Raw genomic sequence first — 26,264 nt, 5'->3', positions numbered from 1 at the left:
GCGCAAGGACCCGAGTTCAGTCCCCGGTACCAAGACAAAAAAGTTGGTTCCCCAAGAATACTGATAAGATAAATAAACCTCTAGTCAGGCTGATCAGGAAAAAAAAATAAAGAAGACACAAATTACCAAAAGCATGCATGACAAGTGATATCACTGACTCTACAGACAATAGAAGTGTGATAAAGGAATACTGTAACCAACTTTATGACAATAAATTCAACTTGGATGAAATGGATTTTCTTGAATGACCCAAACTATCCAAACTTGGTCCACAAAAAATATAAATAGTTAACAGCATTAATAAGCCTTTATTATAATTTAAAACCCTTTTATAAAGAAAACTGCAGGCTCAGATGCTTCACTGGTCAAGACTACCAAGGATTTAAGGAAGAGATGATACCAATTCTTCATGAAAATTGATGATACCAGAAAATTGAAGTGGAGGGTATGATTCACAACTTATTTTGAGGCCAAAATTACTGTGACTTTGAAATAAAAGATATTATAAGAAAAGAAAACTATAGATCAGCATACCTCATGAATATAGATGCAAACATTCTTAAAATTTTAGTAAATTGAATCCAACAACATGCAAGAATAACATATCATGAGTCATACCCCCAGCCCTTTAGTGATAAATTTAGCAAAAGATGTGCTTGGTTTTTGCCCTGAAAATTATTTTTAAAATACTGAGAGAACCGTATGGAGAGATATTCCATATTTCTGAATTAATAGATTTTTGTTAAGATGCCGGTTCTCTCCAAATTGCTATACCATTAAAAAAATCAGAATCCCAATGGATTTTTAACAAATTGATAATCTGATTTTCAGATTTACATGGCAATACAAAGTACCTGGATTAGAGAAGAAAGCATGGAGGCTGATTTCAATACATTATAAAGATACAATAATTAAAACTGTAGTATTAGTTGAGTTAGAAACAATGGAGCTGAAGTAGTCACTCTTTTCCACACATTTAATTCTAAACAGCATTGTACAGTTTTTCCTGATTCCATTGTCCTGAAAGGAGTAGAAAATAAAACAACAAAACTCCAGGAGATCTCTGTTGCTCTGGGAGAGAGAACATGCACTCTGGATCTCCTAGCCTGGCCTTCTGGTCACCTCTACACTACTCCTACCTCATTACTGTTTCATAAATATGCACTACATGTCACATATTAAGATCAGAGTGAATTCTGGGATGAGCATGCATGTTGAGAGTACCCGAGATTATGTAGCACCCTGTCCTGTCATTGACACCTAGAGATTCAGGGGGAGGCACCTAAGAGGAGCTGCCTGACCTTTACATTCCAAAGGCCTGCTTTTATCCATGTGCTGCTGCACATGCTCTATTCACGTGCCGCCATGTGCTCTGCCTTTTCTGTTACTCCAGCAGCTTTCTTGGTCTGTGCTGGATCTTTTGTCATCACAGACTTGCTCTGAACACAGTTTCACATGATCTTCAAGAAATGTAGCTGCTTACTACCTACTACTGTGTGTACACTTGCCAATTCTTTCTTTGTTGTACATAAAATCCTGGGATATTTGGACCAGGTCCACAGTACAGTGTCAGCGTATATTCAGAAAAAATAAGCCAAGAAAACAGAGTTCAGAAGTATACCCATACATGAGTTGATTGATTTTTGACAAAGATGCTGAGGCAATTCATCGAGAGAAAGAAAGTCTATCAACAAAGGGTGCTGGAAAAATCAGATTGCAAGACAAAACAAAAGAAAACAAATAAAAACCCTCAGTTCATATCGTATTTGAAAGTACACTTGAAATGAATCATAACCTGAAATGTAAGTGCTAAAACTGTACAACTTTTAGAGGAAAACATAGAAGAATATCTTAGCAGTCTTGGCAAAGTTTTAAAAATGTACCATAAAAAGCAAGAAATATGAAAGGAAAGTCAATTATTTGGACTTCACCAAAATTAAGTATTTTATACTTCATAAGACAGTGTGAGAAAATCAAAAGGGAAGCCACAGATTAGGAGAACATGTTTTCAAAACATACCTGACAAAAGATTCAGTACAAAAGAACTGTCAAAACTCAAGAATAGAGCCAGGTGTGGCGGTGCATGCCTATAATCCCAGCACTTGGGAGGCTGAGGCAGGAGGATTGAAGGCTCTAAGCCAACCTGAGCAACTTAGTGAGACCTTGCATGAAAAAAAGGGGTGGGGATGTAACTCAATGGTAGAATACTTGCCTGGCATTGACCAGACCCTGGATTCAATCTTCATTAACAGGCCCAATACGCGCACACACACACACACACACACACACACACACACACACACACACACAAACAAAAGTTTCTAAGGTGAATTACCTTGAATGTGTTGATGGTTTTATGGGTATATATGGGTATATACCTGTGATGCATTTGAGAGATAGATTCCAGGTTCTTGTGTATGATGAGCAAAGAATTGCAAGTGCATTCAATGGTAAAAGAAAAAGTAGCTACATTTATTGAAATTAATGGGAAATTGTGCTCAGGGCAGGTCTATGCCAACAAAAACAAAAAGGTGCATGAACAGAAAAGTGGTGATGGGGGTGGCAGGAAAATAAGTATACAGATAAATCAGGCTTTTGGATTTTAAAAGATGTGAGCCCCTCTCTGGGGGCCTCTCATTGGCTCTCTGGACAAGAGCGATAAGATGATTGACAGGGTGTGCAGTCCTCTCAGGGGCACCACAGTACAAATGTTGCTCCCAGAGTTTACTCTGATTTGATTTCATCATACATGAGGTGCGGAGGTGCAGCATATGTAGGAACCCTTTTTGTTTTGTTTTGTTTTTTTGGTACCGGGGATCGAACTCAGGTCCTTGCACTTGCGCGGCAGGCGGCAAAACCACTGAGGCTGAAGCCCTGGCCCCACATGTAGGAACCTTTAACCAGATTACAGCAGGGAAAAGGTTAGTGAAGGTCAGGCCAGAAGATGTAACACACATATGCTCTGACTTGGAGCTTTAGAAATCTCCTGGGTCCTTGTTACTTTTATTTCTGCTTCTCTTGTTTTTTGATAGTGGGGATTGAATTCAGGACCTTGCGCTTGCTAGGCAGGCGGTGGCACCACTGAGCTAAATCCCCAGCCCTTGGCAAGGTATCATTGAAAGCTCTAAAAGATTCACCATCACTATTTTAGGACAAAGGAAGGAGGATTGGCCCTGGGGTGTTGCTTAAACTCAGGTGGATGGAGGGGGAGTGGCCCCATTGCTCCAGTGTGCTACCTGTACTATGTGTGCTGAATTGTGCAGTTAAATATAAACAGTTTAATGTATATCAATTATAGCTCAATAAAGCTATGAAACAAAACCATTAGGCAGATCCAACCAAATTAGGCAGCTTGTAGAGGCAGGTTATATGAGGGTTTTGGCTAGAAATAGATTTTTCAGGGGATTTAGATAATAGAAGCCAGTCCTGTCATTGTTGGAGTTCAGTAGAATTACAGAGAAAAAGCAAAGCAAATAAGAATAATCTATATTCTTGCACTGGAATTTGTGGTACTGGTTTGAACATAGGGTTTTTATGTCACGTAGGTACAGAAATATATAGAGACTGTGTGTGTGTGTTTGTGTGTATACATGCATATATATCCTAACTCTGTCACACTCCAGTTATAAGAAGCACACTTAGAAATCAAGATATCGACTTCTTGCTCTCGCTTATCCCTAAAAGGAATCAGGGCTTCTTGGATAAATAGCTGATACCAGGGTTGAGCCAGGCAAAGTACAAGATGTACCTGAATATCTTTTGAGCTAGAAAGCAAAGAAATCTTAAAACAATAATGGCTAGCAAAAGCCCTCAGATGCCATTTTAAAGAGGAATAAATTGCCTGAATCTGGTAATTTAAGAATCAAAATAAATGATAGTTACAGATATAAACCACAGAATAAAATATGAACATGTGGTTCCACACTGAGAGAAGTAAAAGAATAAATGGGTAAATAAGAGGGAAGACAAGAGAAATTTTGTTTACTGCAGAATGCCAACTAATAAATGCAGAAGGACTAAAGATACAAAAACATTTCTGTTTGGCAACAGTCACAGTAATTAATTTTAATGGATACCCAAAGTAGTGGGGAAAAGTGGGGTGAAGAATGAGATTTTCATAGACTCAGATTATTTTTCTGCAAAATATTTATTGATTAAAACAGGGGAAACATGACTTCACAGTTTTAGAATTCTGGCATACAATGTCTTGACCAAGTGGAGTTAGTATTTACAGTAATGAATATTTATCCCCCACCCTCCCATTTTGAAAAATGTGGTTCTGGGGATTGAACCCAGGGCCTTGCTTATGCTAGGTAAGTGCTTTACACTTGATGTAGCTTCCCACCCTTTGGAGTATGAACTTATGTACATGTGAGATGGAGTTCCCTTCCCCTACTGTCTTAGTCATTTTCTTTGCTGAGACCCAATACCCTGATTCCCACAAGTTAAAGAAGGAGAGGTTTTTTTGCATTGTAGATTCAGATGCAGGCTCCAAGGCAGAAACAGCATGGTAGTAGGGCCAGGCCCAGAGAGGAGCTGCAGAGAGAGAGAAGAGAGGATCAGGAGGGAGACGTGTCCTTCCAGGTCACGCACCCAGTGACCCACTTCCAACCAGGCCCACCTCCTAACACAAAGTCAGTTATACGAGCACCTCCACGATCCCACCACTTTCCAAAAGCTCACTGCCTGTGAACACATGAGAGTTTGGGGGGAAATTCTGTATCTAAACCATATTGCTTACCAAAACCAGTTCAGAGATTAGGACAAATGATGCCACACACACACACCAAGGGGTAGGTGAGATTTGTTACTCACATATTGCTGCTTTCCTGGGGGAGTAGGACAGGGGACCACCAGGTCTGAAAAGGCCTGAGAAAGCAAGGGCAGCGATGGGCTTTGGATTTTAACATGGTTCATGAGGTGGAGCCAGACTGGAGGCTCCTTGGTGTGGGCCAGGGCTCCTGTGGTTTGAACTTTCCACCTGTACCACAGAAGGAACACACAGGCCTTCTTATCAGCTGCCAGATGTAAGGCAGCAGGGAAAGAGAGGGCTGTAGAGAGTGAGAGCTGTCAGCTGTCAAATATCAAAAATGCTGTGTTCCTCCCAATAGTGGCAATGAAAAACATACAACATCTGGGATATTCCAGCTAAAAATACATTACCTAAGTCTAATTAGGAGAAAATCTAACAAATCCATGGTGCAGACAAGAGTTAGGCCTGATTACAAAGTTGACCATTGGTTGAGGACCCTGACATCCCCACATTGAGAGAATTTCTCCAAAAATGAATGTCCTCTAGTGTTGTTTTTTTTAAAAACAGGGTCTCACTATGTAGTTCAGACTTCAGTGAACTCACCACGTAGCCCAGGCTGGCCTTGAACTCACAGAGATCCTCCTGTCCCAGCTTCTCCAGTGCTGGGATAACCACTCAAGTGCCAGGATGTGCCACTACACCCAGCTGAATGTCCTATAATCTATTTATTTATTTATTTATTTATTGAATGTCCTATAATCTTAAAAAGTTAATGTCATGAAAGTCAAAAAAGTTACAACTAGGAACAATGTGAAATCTTCCATTGACTCTGTTGGTTAAAGGAGTATTTCTGTGCCAATTAGCTAAACTCGAACAGTCTCTGGATGACAGGTATATGAGAGTTCTTTGTGCCAATCTTCCTTGCAAATTTTTGGTAGATTTAGAGCTGTTTCAAAATGAAAATTTTTTCAAACTTTGAAAGTTTTATTGCCTGTATAATATTCTCCTGCGTAACAATCTATTGTATTTTTCTTAGGTTAGTCGGTCTCAACCCTAGGTGCCCATGAGAATCACTTGGAGAGTTTTAAAAAACACATGTCCAGGGCCAGGGGTTTAGCTCAGTGGTTTCGCGCCCTGCTGCGCAAGTGCAAGGACCCGAGTTCGATCTCTGGAACCAAAAAAGAAAAAGAAAAACAAAAAGTGTGTCCAGGTCCCACATCCAGAGATCTTTTTTTCTACACACTAGACTTTATTTATATTCTGGGGATTGATCCCAGGGCCTTCACACTCAGTTACATACCCGGCCCTTTTAAAAAGTTTTAAATCTTGAGGCAGGGTCTAGCTAAGTTGTTAAGTTGCCCAGGCTGGGCTTGAACTTGCAGTCCTCCTGCTTCAGTCTCCCAGAGTGCAGGGATTACAGGCATGCATCACCGTGCCCAGCTTGTCCTACAGATTTGATCCAGCTGTTCTGATATGAGGATTGGCCATCATTATTGTGAAAAATAGAACATTCTGAGTGGGTCTAATGTGACCAGAAGTGAGAACCATTAAGATAAAAAAAAAACACCTGGTAGTAACTGATCTCTTAATATTGATTATTTAGGTTGTTTCTAGCATAATATTTCAATAAAAATCTTTGTGCATAAAACTTTTTCCTTGTTGTATGTTGTAGCATCAATCGGAGAAGTGTATCTCTTAGCATCAATCTGAGAAGTGAACGGGTATGAATTTTTATGGCTTCTAGTACTATTTTTCTAAATTGTTTCAAAAGCCAATTTTCTAGTACCAGTTTTACTGTGAATACATTTGGTATACAAGCATGTAAAAACATCTTTATTAATGCCATAGATCAAAGGTATTACATTGTTTTAATTTGTATATCTTTAAAAAGTGAAGTGTTTCCAATATTTGTTGCCCATTAGTATTCCTTCTTCTGGGAACAATCTTTATTTATCAATCAGGCAGATAGTTTATATAAATGCTTTATCATATATAAGTGCAGAATGTTCTCCAGCTGTGATTTCCTTTTAATTTCAGTCATTTTACTTTTCCATAGAAAGGATATTTTCTTGGGGATGGCAGGATGTGCTGCAGCAGCAACAGGAACCCATAAGTTCAAGGCTTGCTCTGTATCTGGAAGGAGTTCCTAAGACAGAGGAGGAGGGAATACCACAAGCTGAGGCTGAGGGGTTGTGTTCCGTGTTTGTAAGATGTGGAGGTGAGGGACGAGCACCCAACCCATAAGGGTTTATTTTGTTCTTATTCGTAGGGCTGGATGGCCTCTTCTAAGGACTGCCCTGGGGTGAGTGGCATACATTAGAGTTGTTTCTCTCTTGGGTCACAGACTGTTGGGAAAGTCAGATACAGTACTACTAAATTAGTTGTAACACAGCTCCCTGGGTGGAGGGACTTTTGTAAAATTAGTTCACATGAGAAGTGTAATGTGGGTTGACAAAAGCAGGAATAAGCAGATTGTACTATCATTGAGAAGAGATTCTGAGCTAACACTGGCCACAATCACATCATAACACAATCAATGTTATAAGACAAGAACTTTTATCACAAAACATGACTCCAGAAGCACTGCAAAAAACTTCTATACAAAGAAGATAAGTGAATGGGCATACACCTGAGAAACCCCAGCGAGTGGGCCAAAGGCCATTAGCCCCATCAAGGTTAGTGGAAAGCTTCTACCACATGGGGGCGCTCCCATCCTGCTTCCCTCGGCCATTACTCCACCCACTAAGAGGTTGGCTGCTCCTAGAGGATTGGTCAGGTCTAAGAACATGGCTGAGGCTTCTGTGCTTGGGCATAGAGCTGTCTCCGCAATGAAAACAAGGTTAAAAGTGGTTCCTGGTGAAGAATTTCTTTTTAGCTCATTTGGTAAGGTTTTCTCTTCTTGATTACCTTTTTAGGAAAACTGATTTCCCATAAAGTAAAGATGATGAAGTCACGAGCTGTTAGACCCATGAGCCCTGCTGCCCTCTGGGAGGTCCTAGGTGACAATGGGTGGATGGAGGCTTACTAAGAGCCAAGAATAACTTTTCTTTTCTTCCTTGCTTTAATTGCAGTTTGATTGGAATTGCCTATTCCTTCCATTAGAGCCAAGCAATGAAGATGTGTGCAGGCCAGGCAAATCCTGAGGGTAATGAGACAGAACAAAATGTTGTGGGTTACGAATTGATTTCAAGGGCAGAGGGCTTGTCTGAAAGCAGACTTCTCTGTAGATGATTTTGGGCTGGAGATTCCCATGACAGTGGACAGGAAGAACAAGTCCAGATATTTACCGACCTTTTAAATCTCCTGTTTCTCCACATGGGATGAGACAAAACCTGATAATAGAAGGGAGTTTGGAGCCCTGTAAGTGTCTGATTAACCAGAGTTGTGAGATTCATCACTATCTCGTCTCTTTCTTTTTTGTTCTCTTCTTCCCTTCCTTCTTTCCTTCCCTCCCTCTGTCCTTCTTTTCTTTTATTCATTTATTCTTTTCCTTTGGGAGGTGATTCCATCTAACATATAGCAATAACTGTTTTTTCTATTGAATATAAAACTTTAACTATATATATATATTTCAGTTCCCCAAGATGTATGTAATTATTTTGTATCACAAACATATACTAATAAAAAGAAACTAACAAAATTAATAGGAAAATATTATAGGTTTGTAACAGCAATTTAAAGTCTTTTTTGGTACCAGGGATTGAACTCTGGACCTTGCACTTTCGAGGCCAGTAGCGGAACCACTGAGCTAAATCCCCGGCCCTGTAACAGCAATTTAAAAAACACAAAATATATAATGCAACGAAAATAAATTGATCAGTCTTACCAGCCTCAAATAAGAACTGTCGACATGCTGTTGTATTTTGTTTCATTGATTTTGTGTGTACATATAACGTGTGCATATGTGTAAGAAACATGTTTATGAAAGAAGCTTTCTTTGAGCACTGTCTCACTGCCTCAATGTCATATGTCAGGTATGTCAGGTACTATGGTACTGTAGTTATGTGAAGGGCTGAAACCAGAATGCCTAGAAGCAAGTTTAACTCTATCAATTATATGGCTATGCCACTTTAGGCAAGTTACTTAACTTTTCTATGTCTACATTTCCTTATCTAGAAAATGGATATAGTTTTAAGAATTAAATGTAGTAATGTATGTAAAGCACTTAAATTCTGTGTGGGCACTTAGTAAGCACTGGATAAATGATAGCTCCTGTTATTCCCCTTCCTATTTGTGACACATGCTTCTTTCCCTCTCTTTGAGGTAACCAGTACTATGAGTTTTCAGAATATCATTTTAGTATCATCTATGTATGATTGTTAAAATCATGTGCACTTATTACTCTGCTGTTTGCCTTTTTTTTTTAATGATATGGGGTTTTTTTGTTCTTTTATTGGTACATTTTAGGTATACAATTCATTTACATTTATCATTGCTGTTTGCCTTTTTAAATTAGCCCTGTGGGCCAGGCAGCACAGAGCCTGCCTGTCAATCACGAGGTCCTGATTTTGCTCTCTGGTACAAAAAAAAAAAAAAAAATTAGCCATGGTGTCTTTAGATTTATCCATGTTGATCCAAATGTATCAAGTATATACCTTTTGGGTTTTTTGGTTTGTTTTTTTTTTTGGTACCGGGGATCGAACTTGGGACCTTGCGCTTGCGAGGCAGGTGGCAGAACCACTGAGCTAAATTGGCCCTCAAGTATATACCTTTAACTACTATATAATACCATTGCTTATCTGTTGTTTCTTTATTAATAGTTAAATGCTGCTAAATTGTATCTGTTAGAAACAGTGCTGCATGGCATCCTCACATGCATCTCCTTGTGCTTATGTTTCAGAACTTCTCTTGAACAGGGAAGGTTGCTGTGTTGTGGGGATTTATACAACACTAGCAGGATCTCAAAGTACCTAGTTTTCAAACCTTGCAAAACCTCACTAATAAAATAGAACTCTTTTTAACAATCTAATGGAGAGACACAATGTATATTCTTTTTAAAATTTGCATTTCCCTGGTTTCTAGTGAGATTGAGCATCTTTTCATGTTTTTAGCCATTTATACTTTCTATGAATCATCTGTCTGTAATTCTGTTCAGATTTCCATTATATTGCTTGTACTTTCTCATTAATCTGTAAGACAATCTTTTGTTAAATATGTTGCCTACACTTTCTCCTAACAGGTTTTACTTATCTTCTGGCTTGTTTGGGGACTTTTTTTTTAACATATAGGACTAAATTTTGATGTAGCCAAGTCAATCAATCTTTTCTCATTTTTTGTTTTTAATTTTGCATTTAACATCTTATTTAAGAAAGGCTCCTTGCTACAGGGTTATAAGAATACTATCTACCCATCAATTTATCTAATTTTTTCCCCCTCAAGTGGATTCTTTCTATAAAATGTGTGATCTTCAAATGTATAATCTTGGAAAATACAAGGACCTTCAGTGCTAGAATTCTGTGGATTAGTTTTTTTTTTTTTTACTAGATTTTAAAATAGAATTTTCTCTTGAGATCAAGTGGAGACAGAACATAATGGGAAGAATAGATTAACTGGACAAACAGAGTAAGCCTTCATATTGTGGAGTAGGACCGGGACTACTGTAGGAACAGGTAAAAGTGTGGGAAAAATATGAATCTACCTGAAGGGGGTGAGGATTCCTTAAGGGGAAATTGAATAGGGCATGAGAAAGGAGTGAGGTTATGCTGTTGCAGAAAAGGTCAAGAAGGTAGTATTTTATTGATCTGAAAGACAGCTAGAAACTACATAGGTGACAACATGTTGCTTTTTCCTGCACCCCTAAAGGCTTGAGAAATGTCGCCCACAGTAACTCCTGTCCAGAAATGCGTCAGTGACTGAAGTTTTGGGCTGGCACAAATATGGAGACAGAAGAAATCCAACCTAGAAAGAGGATTGTTAGGACTGAAGATTTCCAAAGTGTAAAATAGCAAGGTTTTTCAGTGTAAATAACATCATTGCACTTCAAGCAAACAAAGAAACCAGCAAAGCCTGTTATCTGGTGGGAGACAGAGACATGGAGAGAGCAGGAAATTGAAACTCCGGGAAATACAAGGCCAGGAACACTGGGTGCTTGGAGATGCCTCTTATGAAAGAGAACAGCACTGTTAACAGAGAGCACTTTGTATTCTTAGATGTGGCTGCTGCTCTCTTCTGCATTTGAGCACAAAGAATGTGGTGATAAATAAAAAAGCAAATGAAGTTTTTAATATGCAGAATGAATACAAATCAAAAGAAAAGGAACTAAGAAATCTCTAGGACTTGATGAGACTCATTGCAAGTTTCTGAATCATGAAAGAAGAGGTATGGTGGGCTTTTGGACAAGACTTAGGATTTAGTATCACAATTAATCTGCTGATCACATTTCTTTTATATAAAGGGATGGGGTCGATGAGGACAGAACCTGGGCAACTGCAGGGACTGCCTGGCACCCTGTGATGCTTTTTCTGTTTCCCCTCATCCTCTTCAGAATGTCTCTGTATGATAGTCCTGTAGCAGATGTGCATCTGAGTACCACTCATTTCTCAGCAGATACGTCTGCCACCTCTGATTAGATTATCCTGTCTTAGAAAGCAGGGCCACCCTGAAGCAAAATTGTGATGTTTCTAAATTTCTGACCTTGATTTACAGATTCATCTATTGCTACATCCTCCTTCTCTCCAGATCTCTCCATTACACTGTGTTGTGAGTGTGTCCTCAAAATTTTCCTCTTTCCTCTAAACTTAAAAGATGCAGATGTTGGGAGAAAAAACCCAAAACAAAACTCAAAGCGGACATTTTTGTGGGCTAGAAATGGAAACTCTCTGCTGAAAGCTGGGTCCGCAGTGCAGGCCTGCTGGGCTGTAGGTCCAGAAATAGGCAGCACTAGGAGTGTGGTTTCTACAGAGCAGTGAAAACCAAAGTGGCCTGCATGTGGTGGGACCCCAGCGACAGATCACTGTGAAAACCAAAGGCTGGTGGGCCTGCCCTGACCATGAAGGGAGGTTGGAGCAGCTCTGATCACTGCTTGAAGCTATGGCTTTCTGAAGCTGAACCCTTGTAGGGGACAGGAGGAAATAGAGCAAGCTGCATAGCAGGATACATTTCTCTCTGTAACTAGATCGACAGTAGTCCCATCACTCTGGGTGGGAAGCTCCCTCCTCCAAAGTAAGACCTGGTTCTGGATTTGGGTAGTAGTCATCCCTGGGGCTGAGTGGAAGAACTGCAAAACTTATGGGCAGGGAGGGCTGAGCACAGAAAGAAAGCACAAGGCATAAACAACAAAATCCACTCACACTCAAGATGAACCTACCACTGTAAACATAAGGTCACCCTTAGGAAAACCAACACTAAAAAGATAGTCATTTGAATCACCAACCAAGAGATGAATCTGCTCATGGCAAGATACAAAATTTAAAAATTATGTTTCAAAGCTGGGGATAGAGTAGGTTAGTGGTGGAGCTCTTGCCTAGCATGAGAAAAGCTCTGGGTTTGACCCCCAGTATCACAAACAGTTAACAAACCCAAACTTTTTGAGCCATATATATAGAGTACATGCTCACATTCATTCAATCAATCAATTCTAATTCTGATCTGCAGTGTACTAAACACTGGTGTAGATGTGGGAATGTGTTAGCTTTTTGTTGCTGTGACATCTTAAAGGAGGAGACATTGATTTTGGCTCCTGGTTTCAAAGGTTCAGTCCATGGTGGGCTGGCTCCATTACTTTAGGCCTGTCATAAGGCAGAGCATTGAGGTGGAAGGGTGTGTGAGAGAAAAGCCGCTCATCTCCTGTCTCCCAGGAATCAGAGAGGGTAAGAGTGGGAAAGAGCCAGAGAAGAAGGAAGTGGGACCAGATCTAGTCCCCAAGGTTGTGCTTTGTAATCCATTCACTTCCTTCAAGTAGGCCTTACCTCTTGTTTCCATCACTTCCCAATAACCCAGCAAATTAGATATTTGCACCTTCATGGTCAAATTACTTCCAAAAGTCTGTTCTATGAGCAAGTGAGCTTTTGGGGAGACATTTTAGACCTGAACCATAACAATGGGATATACTACTGAATTACACAAAGAATATTACCCTTCATGATAGTACACCAAGCAAGGGGAGACAACAGTTAACAGTTAAAAATAATTTCTGGGCATAGTGTTGCATACCTATAATCCCAACTGCTCTGGAGAGCAGGCATATCAGAATTTTGAGGCCAGCCTGGGCTACTTAACGAGAACTTGTCTCAAAAGAATTAAAAAAGGCTGGGGCTATAGCTCAGCACTCCTTGGGTTCAGTTTCCGGAGATGGAAAAAACAAAGAAAAAGGAAAGAGTAAAACAAACAAATAATTAAATAATAGCTTTTCTAAAGTGATAGATGTTGGGGGGGCAGAAACTGTAAAAGAAAGAGGGAGTTCTGGAGTGGGTGGATCACAAATAAAAGTCTTATTTTATTCACTTAAATAGCTTCTGAAGTGTATATCTGATAAAGTTTTAAGCCAAATTTGATATTTTCTATATATATTTTGAAGCAAAACATTTCATTTAAAAATGAATTCCATATTTTCATATCTACATTGTAGGTTGTGTTTAATTAGCCTAACTCATGATTTTTTTTTTTTTGGTACTGGGGATCAAACTCGGGACCTTGCACTTGTGAGGCTAAATCCCCGGCCCAAAAGCTTTTTTTTTTCTGTACTGGAGATCAAACTCGGGATCTTGTGCTTGTGAGGCAGGCAGCGGAAACACTGATCTAAATCCCGGCCCCTCATATAGTTTTTTTTTTTTTTTGGTACCGGGGATCGAACTCGGGTCCTTGCGTTTGCACAGCAGGCGGCGAAACCACTGAGCTAAATCCCCGGCCCCCGCATATAGTTTTACTGTTTTTCTGCTCTTTAGTTGAAAAGGAGGAAAATCATTGAAAGCACTTTTACCTTCAGAAGAATATATATGTGGCTCACTAAGGTACACTGGTGTTTTCTTAGTGCTGTCGACTTGGCAAATGTGACTTTTCAGGAGAACCACAGGCAGTGTTCTGAGAAATGGTAATCAAAGCTGAAAGTCCACCTGAGCTGGCAATCCTAGGACTATGGGATGAAGGAAAGGTCCTTGTGGGAGCAGGAGGATAGGCATGAAAGTAGGGAGGAAAGCTTTTGTAGGATAGACATAAATCACTGAAAGATACAGAAATGTAGGATGTAACTAAAGGGAGACATACACACGCACACAGAGGGTGGGAAGGGGAGGGGAGAAGAGGAGGGGGAGAGGGAGAGAGAACAATCTATGGCTACTTTTTGTAGGGGCCTCTGGCCTTGGGTTTTGGTAAGAAAAGAACCTTCCAGGGCTTTGCCCTTGTCTGGAATTCTTTCTAAATTTCTTCCTTGTTTAAAAAACCATTTTCTTTTTTTAAATTTTATTTTATTGGTACATTTTAGGCATACAATATAATGACATTCATCATTGGAAATTTGCACCTTTACGTAGTCTCTCTTGGTTCTTATTTTTCCCCATTCCCCTGCCCTCCCTTCAACCCCTCCATCCCTCCCTATTTACAAAGACTTTGTTTCCATTTTTCCATTTTCTCATATTAATTCCATTCCTTTCTTTCCTTTCCCCTAGCCCTCCCACTTCCCCTTCCCCTTTGCCCCTTTTCTTCCTATTTCACATTATCTATTACACATTTTAGCCCTTATTTACACTTTCAGTTTCTCACACTAGAGAAACTATTCGGTATTTGCACATGTGTGTCCTATTTATTTCACTTAAGAGTATGGCCTCAATGTGCATCCACTTAGCTATAAATGTCTCTAATTTCTCATTTTTTATGTCTGAGTAGTACTCTATTTTATTTTTAAAAACCACATTTTCTTCATCCAGTCTCCAGTTGATGGGCATTTGGGCTGTTTCCAAGTTTTAGCTATTACAAACTGTGCTGCTATGAACATGGGTGCACATATATCACTGTGGTATGATTCTTTTAATTCTTTGGGGAAGATACCCAGCAGGGGAATAGCTGGGTCAATTGGGACTTCCAGTCCTAGTTCTTTGAGCTATCTCTATACTGATTTCCACAGTGGTTGCACCAGTCAACATTCCCATCAGCAGTGGAAAAGTGTTCCTTTTTCCCCACAGGCCCAGCAGCATTTATTATTGGTTGATTTCTTGATAGCAGCCATTCTTTCTGGGGTGAGGTGGAATCTCAGCATGGTTTTCATTTGTATCTCTCGAATGACCAGTGAGGTTGAACATTTCTTCATATGTTTATTTGCTATTTCTACTTCTTTGTATGAGAAATGTTTCTTCACTTCAGATGCCCATTTTTGGATTGGGTCTTTAAATTTTGGAGGTCTAATTTTTTTAAGTTCTTTATAGATTCGAGATAGTAGACCTTTGTCTGAGGGACAGTTGGTGAAAATATTTTCCCACATTGTGGGTTGTCTCTTCACACTGCTGGTGGTTTCTCTTGCTGTACAGAAGCTTTTTAATAAGAAGAGCTCCCACTTGTTGATTGTGCTAGTTCACGGGCAACTGAGGGTTTGTTCATAAAATCTTTTCCTACATCAGTGTCTTCAAGAGTTCTTCCTAAACACTCTTCCAGCTGGTTTAGTGTTTCTGTTTTAATATTTAGATCTTTAATCCACTTCGATCTTAGTTTAGTGCATGGTGAGAGATATAGGTCTAGTTTTAATCCTTGGCAAATTGAAACCAAATTTTTCCAGCACCATTTATTAAAGAGGCTATCTTTCCTCCAGTGAGGGTGTTTGGCTTCTTTGTAGAAGATGACATGGCTGAGTGTGTCTAGAGTTGTTTCTGCATCTTCTAATCTGTTCCACTGGTCCTCAGGCCTGTTTCTTTGCCAATACCATGCTGTATTTATCACAGTAGCTTTGTAGTATACTTTCAAGTTGGGGGTTGTGATACCCCCTGCCATGTCTCTGTTACCTAGAATTGTTTTTGCTCTTCTGGGTCTCTTCTTGTTCCAAATGAATTTTTGGATTGTTTTCTCCAGGTCTGTGAAGTTTGCTGCTGGGATTTCAATTGGGATTGCTTTGCATCTATATAGCAGTTTTGGAAGTATAGCCGTTTTCACTATGTTGATTCTTCTTACCCAGGAGCAAGGGATGTCTTTGCATTTTGTGATATCATGTTCAGTCTCTCTTTTCAGAGTGCTATAGTTTTCAGAGAAGAGGTCTTTGATTTCTTTTGTTAGATTGATTCCTAGGTATTTCAGTTTCTTGGATGCTATTGTGAAAGGAATTGTTTGCCCTATTTATCTCTCAGTGAGTGTTGTTCGTGTAGAGGAAAGCTATTGATTTTTGTGTGTTGACCTTGTAACCAGCTACTTGACCGAATTTGGTTATTAAGTCTAGAAGACTTTTGGTGGAGTTCTTGGGGTCTTCTATATAGAGTATCATGTCATCTGCAAATAATGACAATTTGACTTCTTCATTTCTTATCTTTATTCCTTTTATTTCCTTCCCTTTTCTAATTGCTGTGGCTAATGTTTCCCAAACTATATTGAAGAGGAGTGGTGATAGTGAACATCCTTGTCCTGTTCCTGATTTTAGCGTGAAGGATTTGTTTTTGACCATTTAGTATGATACTGGCTGTTTGTTTTTCATAGATGGCTTTTATCAGATTGAGGTAGAGGTCATCTATTCCAATTTTTTGTAGAGTTTTTATCATAAATGCATGTTGGATCTTGTCAAATGCTTTTTATGCATCCATTGAGATGATCATATGGTTTTTGTCCTTGGCTCTATTGATATAGTGTATTACATTTATTGTTTTGTATATGTTGAACCATCCCTGTATCCCTGGGATGAATCCCACCTGGTCAGGGTGTATGATCTTCTTGATGATCTTCTGCATTCTATTTGCCAGTATCTTATTAAGGATTTTTGCATCTATGTTCATTAGTGAGATTGGTCTATAGTTCTTTTTCAGTTGTGTCTTTCTCTGCTTTTGGGATCAAGGTGATGCTTGCTTCCAGGAATGCATTTGGGAGTATTGCTTCCCTTTTAATTTCCTTGAAGAGTTTAAACAGTAGTGGCAGTACTTCCTCTCTAAATGTCTTGTAGAATTCAGCAGTGAAGCCATCAGCACCCGGGCTTTTCTTAGTTGGTAAGTTTTTAATTACATTTTCAATTTCATTGATTGATATTGGGTTGTTTAGAATTTTTAGGTCTTCTTTGTTCAACATTGGTTATTTATACATATCTAGGAATCTGTCCATTTCTTCTGTGTTTTCCATCTTATTGGCATATAGGTTCTCGAAGTAGGTATTGATGATCTTCTGGGTTTCTGCTGAGTCTGTTATAATTTCACCCTTTTCATTCCTAATTGCATGGATTTGGGCCTTTTCTTTCCTTTTTCTGATAAAGTTGGCTAAGGGTTTGTGGATTTTGTTTATTCTTTCAAAGAACCAACTCTTGGCTTCATTGATTTTTTGTATCATTCTCTTAGTCTCCATTGTGTTGATTTCTACTCTGATCTTCATAATTTCCTCCCTTGTATGAGCTTTGGGGTTGTCCTGCTCTTCTTTTTCTAGAAGTGAGAGGTTCAGCATTGGGATGTTTAATTGGGCTCACTCTGTTTTCCTAATATGTGTATTCACTGCTATGAATTTCCCTCATAAGGCTGCTTTCATTATGTCCCATAGATTCTGATATGCTGTATTGTCATTGTCATTTAATTGAAGGAACTGTCTGATTTCTTCTTTAATTTCCTCTGTGACCCATTGATTATTCAGAAGTGTGTTGTTCAATTTCCATGTGTTTATTAAATTTTTGCTGTTTCTTTTGCTATTGATCTCCAATTTCATCACATTATGGTCTGATAATATACAGGGGATAACTTCAATTCCTTTGCACTTACCCAAATATGTTCTATGAGCGAGCATGTGGTCTATTTTGGAGAAGGAGCCATGTGCAGCTGAAAAGAATGTGTGTTCTGATTTTGTGGGGTTGAACATCCATTAAGTTCATTTGTTCTAGAGTTTGATTGAGTTCTAGTATTTCATTGCTTCTTTTCTGTCTAGTTGATCTATCTATTTGTGACAGTGGGGTATTGAGGTCCCCCACTACTATTGTATTACTGCCTATATACTTTTTCATGTCCGTTAGTATTTGTTTTATATAATTGGGTGCACTAGTGTTTGGTGCATATATTTTTATGATTGTTATGTCTTCCTCTTGGATTGTTCCCTTTACAAGGATGTAGTGTCCTTCTTTGTCTCTCTTTAATCAGTGTTGATTTGAAATCTACTTGATCTGTAAAGAGGATAGCTACTCCTGCTTTTTTTTGGGTTCCTGTTGCATAGAGTATTGTTTTCCACCCTTTAACTTTCAGTCTATGAGTTTTTTTTTGAATTAAGTGTGTTTCTTGTATGCAGTATATTGTTGGACCTTGCTTCTTAACCCATTCTGCCAGTCTATTTCTTTTGATTGGTGAGTTGAGACCATTAACTTTGATGGTTATAACCGATACGCGTTGACTTATCATTGTCATGACTTTTTCTTTTTGTTGGATTCTTGCCCTTTGCTTTTTTTTTTTCCGGGTTTTTTTTTGGTACCGGGGTGCGAACTTGGGTCCTTGCACTTGCACAGCAGGCAGTGAAACCACTGAGCTAAATCCCTGGCCCCTTCCCCTTTGCTTTTAATTGCTTGTTATGTCCAGTGGATTCATTCTGCTGGCCTTCCTGGGGTTGTGATCCTCATTGTCTTTTCCTAGGATATTGTAAAAAAAATTTTGGAGTGCTGGTTTGGTATTCATGAAGTTCCTAAGGTGCTCTTTGTCATGAAAGTATCTTATTTCTCCATCAATTTTGGAAGATAGTTTTACAGGGTACATCAATCTGTGATGGAGGCTGTTTTCCTTTAGGGCTTGCAATACTTCACTCTAAGCTCTTCTTGCCTTGAGAGTTTGCACTGAGAAGTCTGCTGTGATTCTGATGGGCTTTCCTTTGTATGTGATTTGTTTCTTTTCTCTACCTGCTTCTAGAACTTTGTTCTTCTGTTGGGTTTCTGGAATCTTAACAATTATATGCCTATGTGTAGATTTTTCTTGATCAAGGCTATTTGGAGTTCTATATGCCTCACTTATCTGTATGTCAAGTTCTTGTTCCCTGCTTGGGAAGTTTTCTGCCATCACTTCTGTGAATAGTTTTTTTTATGTCATCTGCACTCTCTCCTCTTTCTTCATTGACTCCAATCAGTCGTATGTTATTCTTTGCATCATTTAGCAGCTGCTGGATTGATTTCTCATGGTCCCTTACAATTTTAAAGCAATTTTTCTTTTCCTGGTCACTAATTCAATCTTATCTTCTGTATATGAAATTCTGTCTGCACATTGGCTCATTCTGCTGTGTAGACTTTCAATGGAGTTTTTAATCTCCTGGAAATCTGTTTGCATCTGTTTTATGGATTCCATTTGTTTCCTATGTTGGCATTCCATCATGTTCCTCAGCTCCTCTATTTTTTTGTCTGTGTCTTCTCTAGATTTATTAATCATGTCTTGCACTATGGGGACAATCTCTTCTGTTAGGTGAGAACATATTTCTGATTTCATTTTTTCCAGATCCTCTTGTTGCCAGTTCAGGGAGTCCAGATGGTTGAGTATCAGAGTCTTCCATCTCGTTTCCCTTTGGGGTTGCTGTAGGTGTTGTGGCAATCTGGTTCTGAGGCTTGTTTATGTGTCCTCTCATTTTGATGGGGGCGGGGGGCTGCTGGCACCCATGCGGCTCACCTCCTCTGTGCTGGGAGCGGTGGAAGGTTGGCCCAGAAACCACCTACTCTGCACTGTGAGCTGAGCCATGCTGACCTGGAAGCCTCCTCTGTGCTGGGAGCTTCAGGACGTCAACCCGGATGCCTCGTCTGTGCTGGGAGTGGGGATAGGTTGGCCTAGAAGTCTCCCACTCTGCCCTGGGAGCAGCAGCACGTTGACCCTGCAGCCTCCTCTGTGCTGGGAGCAGTGGTAGGCTGGTCTGGAAGCCTCTTACTCTGCAGTGGGAGCTGAGCAAGGTGACCTGGAAGCCTCCTCTGAGCTGGGAGCTGCAGCAGGTTGATGCAGAAACCCCCTCAGTGACAGGAATGGGGGCAGGCTGGCCCGCAAAAAATTATTTTCTTGGGCCAGGGATTTAGCTCAGTGGTTCCACTGCCTGCCTTGCAAGTGGAGGGATCCGAGTTCAATCCCTGGTATCAAAAAAAAAAAATTATTTTCTTATATAACTTGAAAGGGAGCCTTTTAAAAAAAATCTATAAAAAGATCATTCTAATCTGTGGTTGGTGAGTCCTACAAGGAAGGGGGGGCAGTACGTTCTCTCAAGGCTGCTTCCCCTCCTTCTCAGTCTTGCCTGAAGGGTGAAGGCTAGGCAGTGGAATATTCATGTACTTCTCTGCCTTCTCTGTGAAAGCTTTTGCCTGTGAATTCATGTGTTGCCTCAGTTTTTATTTCCATCATCAATGAACCAAGGGCCCCCACTACTGGTGATGGAGTGAGAGCGAAAACAATCACAGGAGAGCTCACTTTTATAACAAAGCCACTTCTGAGATAACTGACATATCCCTGTGACAACAGTATTAATCCATTCATGAGGCCCCTGTGACCTAATCACCTCCTAAAGGTTCCACTTCCCAATACCATCACACTGACAATTAATTTTCAACATGATTTTTCAAGGGGGGAATTATGCCATGACAAATATTTAGAAAAACCTGGCATAAATTCAGGAAAATTATTTCACTTTGTTTTTTCTAAGTTAAAAATGCCTCCTATGAAGATGAAGATACAGTAGACCTTAGTGATCTGTGGAGGACTATTGTATATAGTTTGATGGCTTGCAAGAGAAGGTGCCAAGATCTTTGTTAGCATACCTTTAATTCTAGCTGGTCATAGGATAGTCCATGACTCAGAAGTGTTTCTGGGGCAGTTTTTGAATTCAAATAAAGGAAAATGTACAGATCAGCTCATCACTAGGGGATATGAATGTTGGAAGGTTGAGAGGGACAGTAATCAGTTCTCTCCCTAGACTGGAGGTTGAGAGGCCGGTAGACAGTGTACAAGGCCTTGGCTGGAGGGTGGACCATGAGTCAGCAAAGTATGAGTAGTAGACCTGTCAGGAATCAGATGACAGCCATTTCCTGAAGAATGATAGATGTTTTAGTGTGCTTTTGGATAAAACATTTTACTTTGAAGCTTGCAAAATGGTAAAACAGCAAGTTCAGAAATCATTTAAATAAAATAAATATCTGTTTAAGTGACCGACTCTGCTGTCTATCCAGAGTTGGCAGCATATAGAAACCTCAACTTTTAACCACTTCCCTTTGCTTTTGTGGGGGAAGAATAAAATTTCCTTCAACCTTTTTAGCTTCAGTGATGGGGGACTGCAAATTAAAATTACGAGATCTACCAAAAGCTGCAGCTGGCTTGGCTAATGGCTACAGAAGGGGTTTACATTCCTAACCACTAGGGGAAAGGGAGAGGGGAGAAAATGGGATCTATGGAAAGAACAAACAGGTATTTTTTAAGGGAAAGACAAATATATTTTTAAGGAGAACAAATGGAAGACTAGAAAGTTTGCAATAATGTTTGTATATGTAGGTTCTTGTGGTTTTCTGCCTTCTTTGTGGCCAAGAAACTCTCCCAGGGACTGAATTTATGGCACCTCATCTCCCAGGAGTTGCTGCTTTCACAGAAGGGTTCTTTCTTCACTGACTGAATCTCAAATGTCTTTAGCTTAAAATTGACTTCATACCCTCTCTGGGAGTGGGTCCCTATATCCCTTTTCAACCTTTGTCTAATCCTTAGTGATGTCTACATTCTCCTGAATCTTAGAATGTTTCAAAACCTTATGTCACAAAACCTTTAGTTATAATTACAGAAAACCCAACTAACATAGACTTTAGGTATGTGGGAAAGTTTGTTGATTCACCTACCTGGGAAATTAAAGAGTAGATATCATCATGTTCTCTCTCTCTACCAGTGTTGCTTTCATCTACATTGGTTCTTTTCTCAGGAAAGTTCTCTTTTCTTGGTGAGAAAAATGAGAGGGGGGACCTTCTCTCATTTGCTTTAGTAAATGTCCAGAATTAGTTTCAATTGGTTTTTTGGATGATGGAACTACCACTGGGCCAGGGATGTTCCAACTTGCTAAATCTGGGTTATATGCCCACCCCTGAACCAAGTTGTAGGCTCAATTGCTCATCTATTGAAAGTAAGTAAAAAGTGGTTCTCTAAAAAGAATTCACATACTAGTAAGTAAGATGAATTTTAGTATCCAAAAAGAATAGATACTCCTTATAATTTGTAAATGGTTGGCATGTAGTTAAATAATATTCTTAAGATTTATGGCAAAATTATTGCTTACTTAATGTTGGAGATACAGTATAATGTAATGCCAGAATGTGAGAGGTTATAATTAATAGGTACAAGAGCTTTCCAAAGGAGAAAAATAGTGGATAAGACACCAGAATATGAACAAAACTTAATTGAAGGAGAATTAATTATGGAGATTTTATAAACAGCATGGTGGCTATAGTTAATAATACTGTATTGCATACTTCAAATTTGCTAGGAGAATAGATCTTAATTGATCTCACTACAACCCCCCCCACTATGCAAAGTGATGGGTATGTTATTAGCTTTATTGTGGTGACAATTTCACTATATATATATATATATATATATATATGAAAATGTTATATATACACATAATTTTTATATATCAGACCTCAGTAAAACTGGAAAAAAGGAAATATAACCCCTGAACACTTACCACCCTCAAAAACACCTCAAAATAGAATTGAAGGAAATTTATATTTATAGTCACTTGTACCATCTCTCCCGATAATGGTCATGTTAATGGTCCTGGGTTTGGGCTGAATGGTGATAGAATGGAGAAACTGATCTTGGACAAGAAATATGAAAATACTGTGATCTGGGCAAGGATATATTTCTTAAAGTTTTTGTCACAATATCAAGTCCCAGAGATGGGTGTCATGAGATCAATAAGGCTTCCTAAGTTTCAACACATCAAACTGGGCTCTGGTGTCTTGGTGTTATCCTGGCAACCTCAGGGGTGCTTGTTAAGGGAGGTCTCAGGAGGAGCCAAGCAATTAACAAGACCTTTCTGAACCAAGTAAACTGATTCTCAATATGTTTGTGTTCTTGGTCTGATCTATCACTTTCATAGGTAGATGGGATTCTCCCCTTAGCTTTCCACATATGGAAGGTGACTGAAGAGGTTTATTGATTGTTGTAGCAGAGGACCCTTCATCACTTTTCTCTCCAACTAACTGTATTTCTGGACATTCCCTCTCACTTTGGTTTGAGAAATAACTTTAATTAACAAAAGTAAGACTAATTCTGTGCTCACAATTAAAATCAATGTCAATTCGGATGACTCATTTTACTTTTAATATTTACTAATGACTTTTTTCACCAGGCACACAGCATTTTAATTCGACATAAACATAAAGGGCCTTTGTAAATAATAACAAATAAATTCATGCAATGCATAATTGACAGGCTGAAGTCATTGTAACTTTTTCATTTTGTTCTGATTCTCATAAAATTTCTAGCAAATACTTAATGAGACCTACTGTGTATCAGGCTTGACCCTGCAAACCATGGATCAAAGATATTTAAGGCATAAATTCCATAAAAAGATTTACATATGCAGCCCAGATGTTTCCAACAAGCTTGTGACTCCTAGATATGTTGACTTCTATGGTTTATCTCTATGTGTTTAGATTAATAGGCTTCCTTGCCTCATCTCAACTTTTCCTCTCTCTAGGAATCTACAAAAAAGTGAAACAGTCATGTAGGTTTATGTCAACAACCACCATCTGCCATGCCTCAATTTTGTGGTCTTCCCTCACTAATCATTATCCACTACATCCTGGCTTGTCCATGTTGATGATGCCTGGCCTCTGTATTTCTGAGCTTGTGCTGCCTACCCAAGGGCACTGATGATGCCTGCCTTTGGGGCTCACTTCTCTCTTTGCTTTGTTGGGAATTTCTTTGCTCCACCCTTTTGCAGGATGAACACATGGATGGGAGTGAGGTGGTGGAAGACAAAGGATATCTGGCAGTAGAATTGCTTAGGTTCATACTTGTAATGTTATTTCACTTTTCCCTGGTAATCTTTTTACCCTGTGGTATGTAAACCACAGGGATGGTGGATGAGTCATATGGGTAATATTGAGCCTCATTTGAACCCAGAGCCAATGTTTACATCTATTGAACATTCTTTTTGTCTCGCTTATGGTGACTGAATTAGTCAGATCTGTCTGTCTGTCTGTCTGTCTGTCTATCCATCCATCCATCCATCCATCCATGATCAGGACAGAGAGAGGAGAGAGGATTTGTTAGAGGAATTGTCTTGTGCAACTATGGAGACTGAGAAATCCCACGACAAGCTGGAGACCCTAGGATGTCAGTACAGGCCTCAGTCCAAGTCTGAACGTCTTAGAATCCAGAGAGTCACTAGTATAAGTCCTAGATGTCAAAGGTTGAAAATCCTGGAATTCTGATGTCTGAGGACAGGAGAGAAAGAGTCTGTGTTAGATCCTGGAAATAGATGGACAGACTTGCTTTCTGTCTGTTTTTCCAGGGCCCCTGCCAATAGGATGGTGCCCACACACATGGAGGGCAAACTTGCCTGTGTAGACTATTCAGACTCATGTGTTAATCTCCTTTGAAAACACAATCACAGACACACTAAAAGTGGTAGTTTACCTGGTGATTTTATTATGTACCTAATGGTTCTATAGGTTGACCAGGGTTAAGCTGGATAGTTACACTAATCTTAATTGAGATCATTCATGCAGTTGGTAGTTACATCTCTCTATATTAGAGTTATCTAGATTTGACTGGGATAATAAGGGTCTTCTCATTCTCCAAGTAGCCTTAGGCCTCCCCTTTTCTGACTTTATGGCTATGCCACAGGATCTCTGTAGCAAGAATTCTTACTTGGCAGCTTATGGTTTCCCAAAACAAGTATTAAAGATGGAAGAAGCAAAGGTTGTCATTTTTTTTGTAAAGGCTAGAATGGAGATGGCATGGCATCACTTTTGCTACATTCTAGTGTTTAACTCAAGTCACAGGCCAGGCAATATTTAAATGGAAGAGTACTACTATACAGGACATACATATAAGCTTGGTGTGACTATATAAAAATATCCATTTCAACTATCTTACAAAAAGAAAAAAGTTATTTTGGCTCATGGTTCTGCTGGTTCCAGTACAAAGTCAGGTAGTTCCATAGCTTTGGGGCTCTAATGCTGGTGGCCCATCGTGGGGTGAGCACACGATGATTAAACTGCTCACATCAGGAGCCAGGAAGAGGAGAGATGGGATGTAAGCAAACACTTTTGAAGGAGCTCACTCAATGAGCCAGGACCTCCCACTCGGCCCCATCTCACAAGGTTTCACCAATATCTTGGGATCCAAACATTTAACACATGGGTTCTGAGAGGCGCTATCCATATGCAAACCATAGCAACCTGAGTCTTGAGAGTTGTCGTAAAATGGGACCCTACTTGGAGACTGGCTACCACAGTCCACCCTCTATTTCCTTGTGACTGGGACAGCTCTCTCTCTTCATGTCATCCCAGGCCTCTCCTCTCCACATGGCCTCTCTGTATAGTGTTCGTAGTCGGGTAGCTGGAGTTCTAACACTGTGGCTTTAAAATCCCCAATGGAATGTTCCAAGAGCGAAGAAGCAGAGGCACATGGATCTTTTAAAGGCTGGAATTGGTACTATGTCACTCTTTATTGGAAGTTTTATTGGAAATCCTGAGTCTGTGTAAGCAGGGACTATCCAAGGATGTGGAGACCATGAGTCATGCAATTGGGAGCCATCTTTACAGATTAGCTAACACAGTGTATACAACTAGATATTTGCAATTTGGAGACAGCAAGATTGGGGTAAGACACCTTAATTATGGAAATGATTGTGTTAGAAGTTCTGCTACAGTTCAGTGAGGAACCTCCCTACATTCGCCTAAGTCTGTTTTTGTACACGTGTGTAGGTAAATAGATATTTGAAGATGCAAACAGTCATTGCCTTTTGACAGATGTTTCAGGACACACACTTTCCTAGGTAAGGTGATACAGAGGAAAATGAGAAATATAAGAAACATCATCCTAGAAGCTAAGGGATTCCTTGTCTAACCCAAGTACACAGTATAGCAATGTGACCCTGGACAAGTTCCAACTTCTCTGGCTCTTGGTTTTAGTCCTTAAATAAGAACTCTTTCTTATTTGAAATTCTAGGACACTAATGGAATGTTTTACTTTTTTTTGTTTTTTTGGTACCAGGGATCGAACTCAGGACCTTGCACTTTTGAGGCAGGCGCTGAAACCACTGAGCTAAATCCTCGGCACCAGAAAGTTTTACTCTTACACACCTTTCAGGATTAAGCTGAAACATTATCTGCTCCATGATGCCTTCCCCAAATCTAATTGCGACATGCATAATAAATGAGGTAAAGTTCTCAGATTTATGGCCACTGAGCGATGTAAAC

At 39.6% G+C, this 26,264-nt stretch overlaps 1 protein-coding gene across 1 annotated transcript in view; it reads left to right on the top strand.

The window, feature by feature from the left end:
- Positions 1-7,499: 7,499 nt before the first annotated feature.
- Adam23 (ADAM metallopeptidase domain 23) overlaps positions 7,500-26,264 on the top strand; it is a 227,888-nt gene continuing 209,123 nt past the window's right edge. The window contains exons 1-2 of the mRNA XM_087206243.1: positions 7,500-7,636; positions 26,059-26,225. Coding sequence (XP_087062369.1) covers positions 26,181-26,225 — 45 coding nt within the window. The 5' untranslated portion in view covers positions 7,500-7,636; positions 26,059-26,180. The remainder of the gene's footprint in view (positions 7,637-26,058; positions 26,226-26,264) is intronic.

The sequence above is a fragment of the Heterocephalus glaber genome, unplaced genomic scaffold (genome assembly GCF_053883595.1).
Source record: "Heterocephalus glaber isolate CG9 unplaced genomic scaffold, H.glaber_assembly_v1.0 deba00000621, whole genome shotgun sequence".
NCBI classification, from domain to species: Eukaryota; Metazoa; Chordata; class Mammalia; order Rodentia; family Bathyergidae; genus Heterocephalus; species Heterocephalus glaber.
The sequence above is the reverse complement of the archived record's forward strand: the minus strand, read 5'-3'. Positions and strand labels throughout refer to the sequence as shown.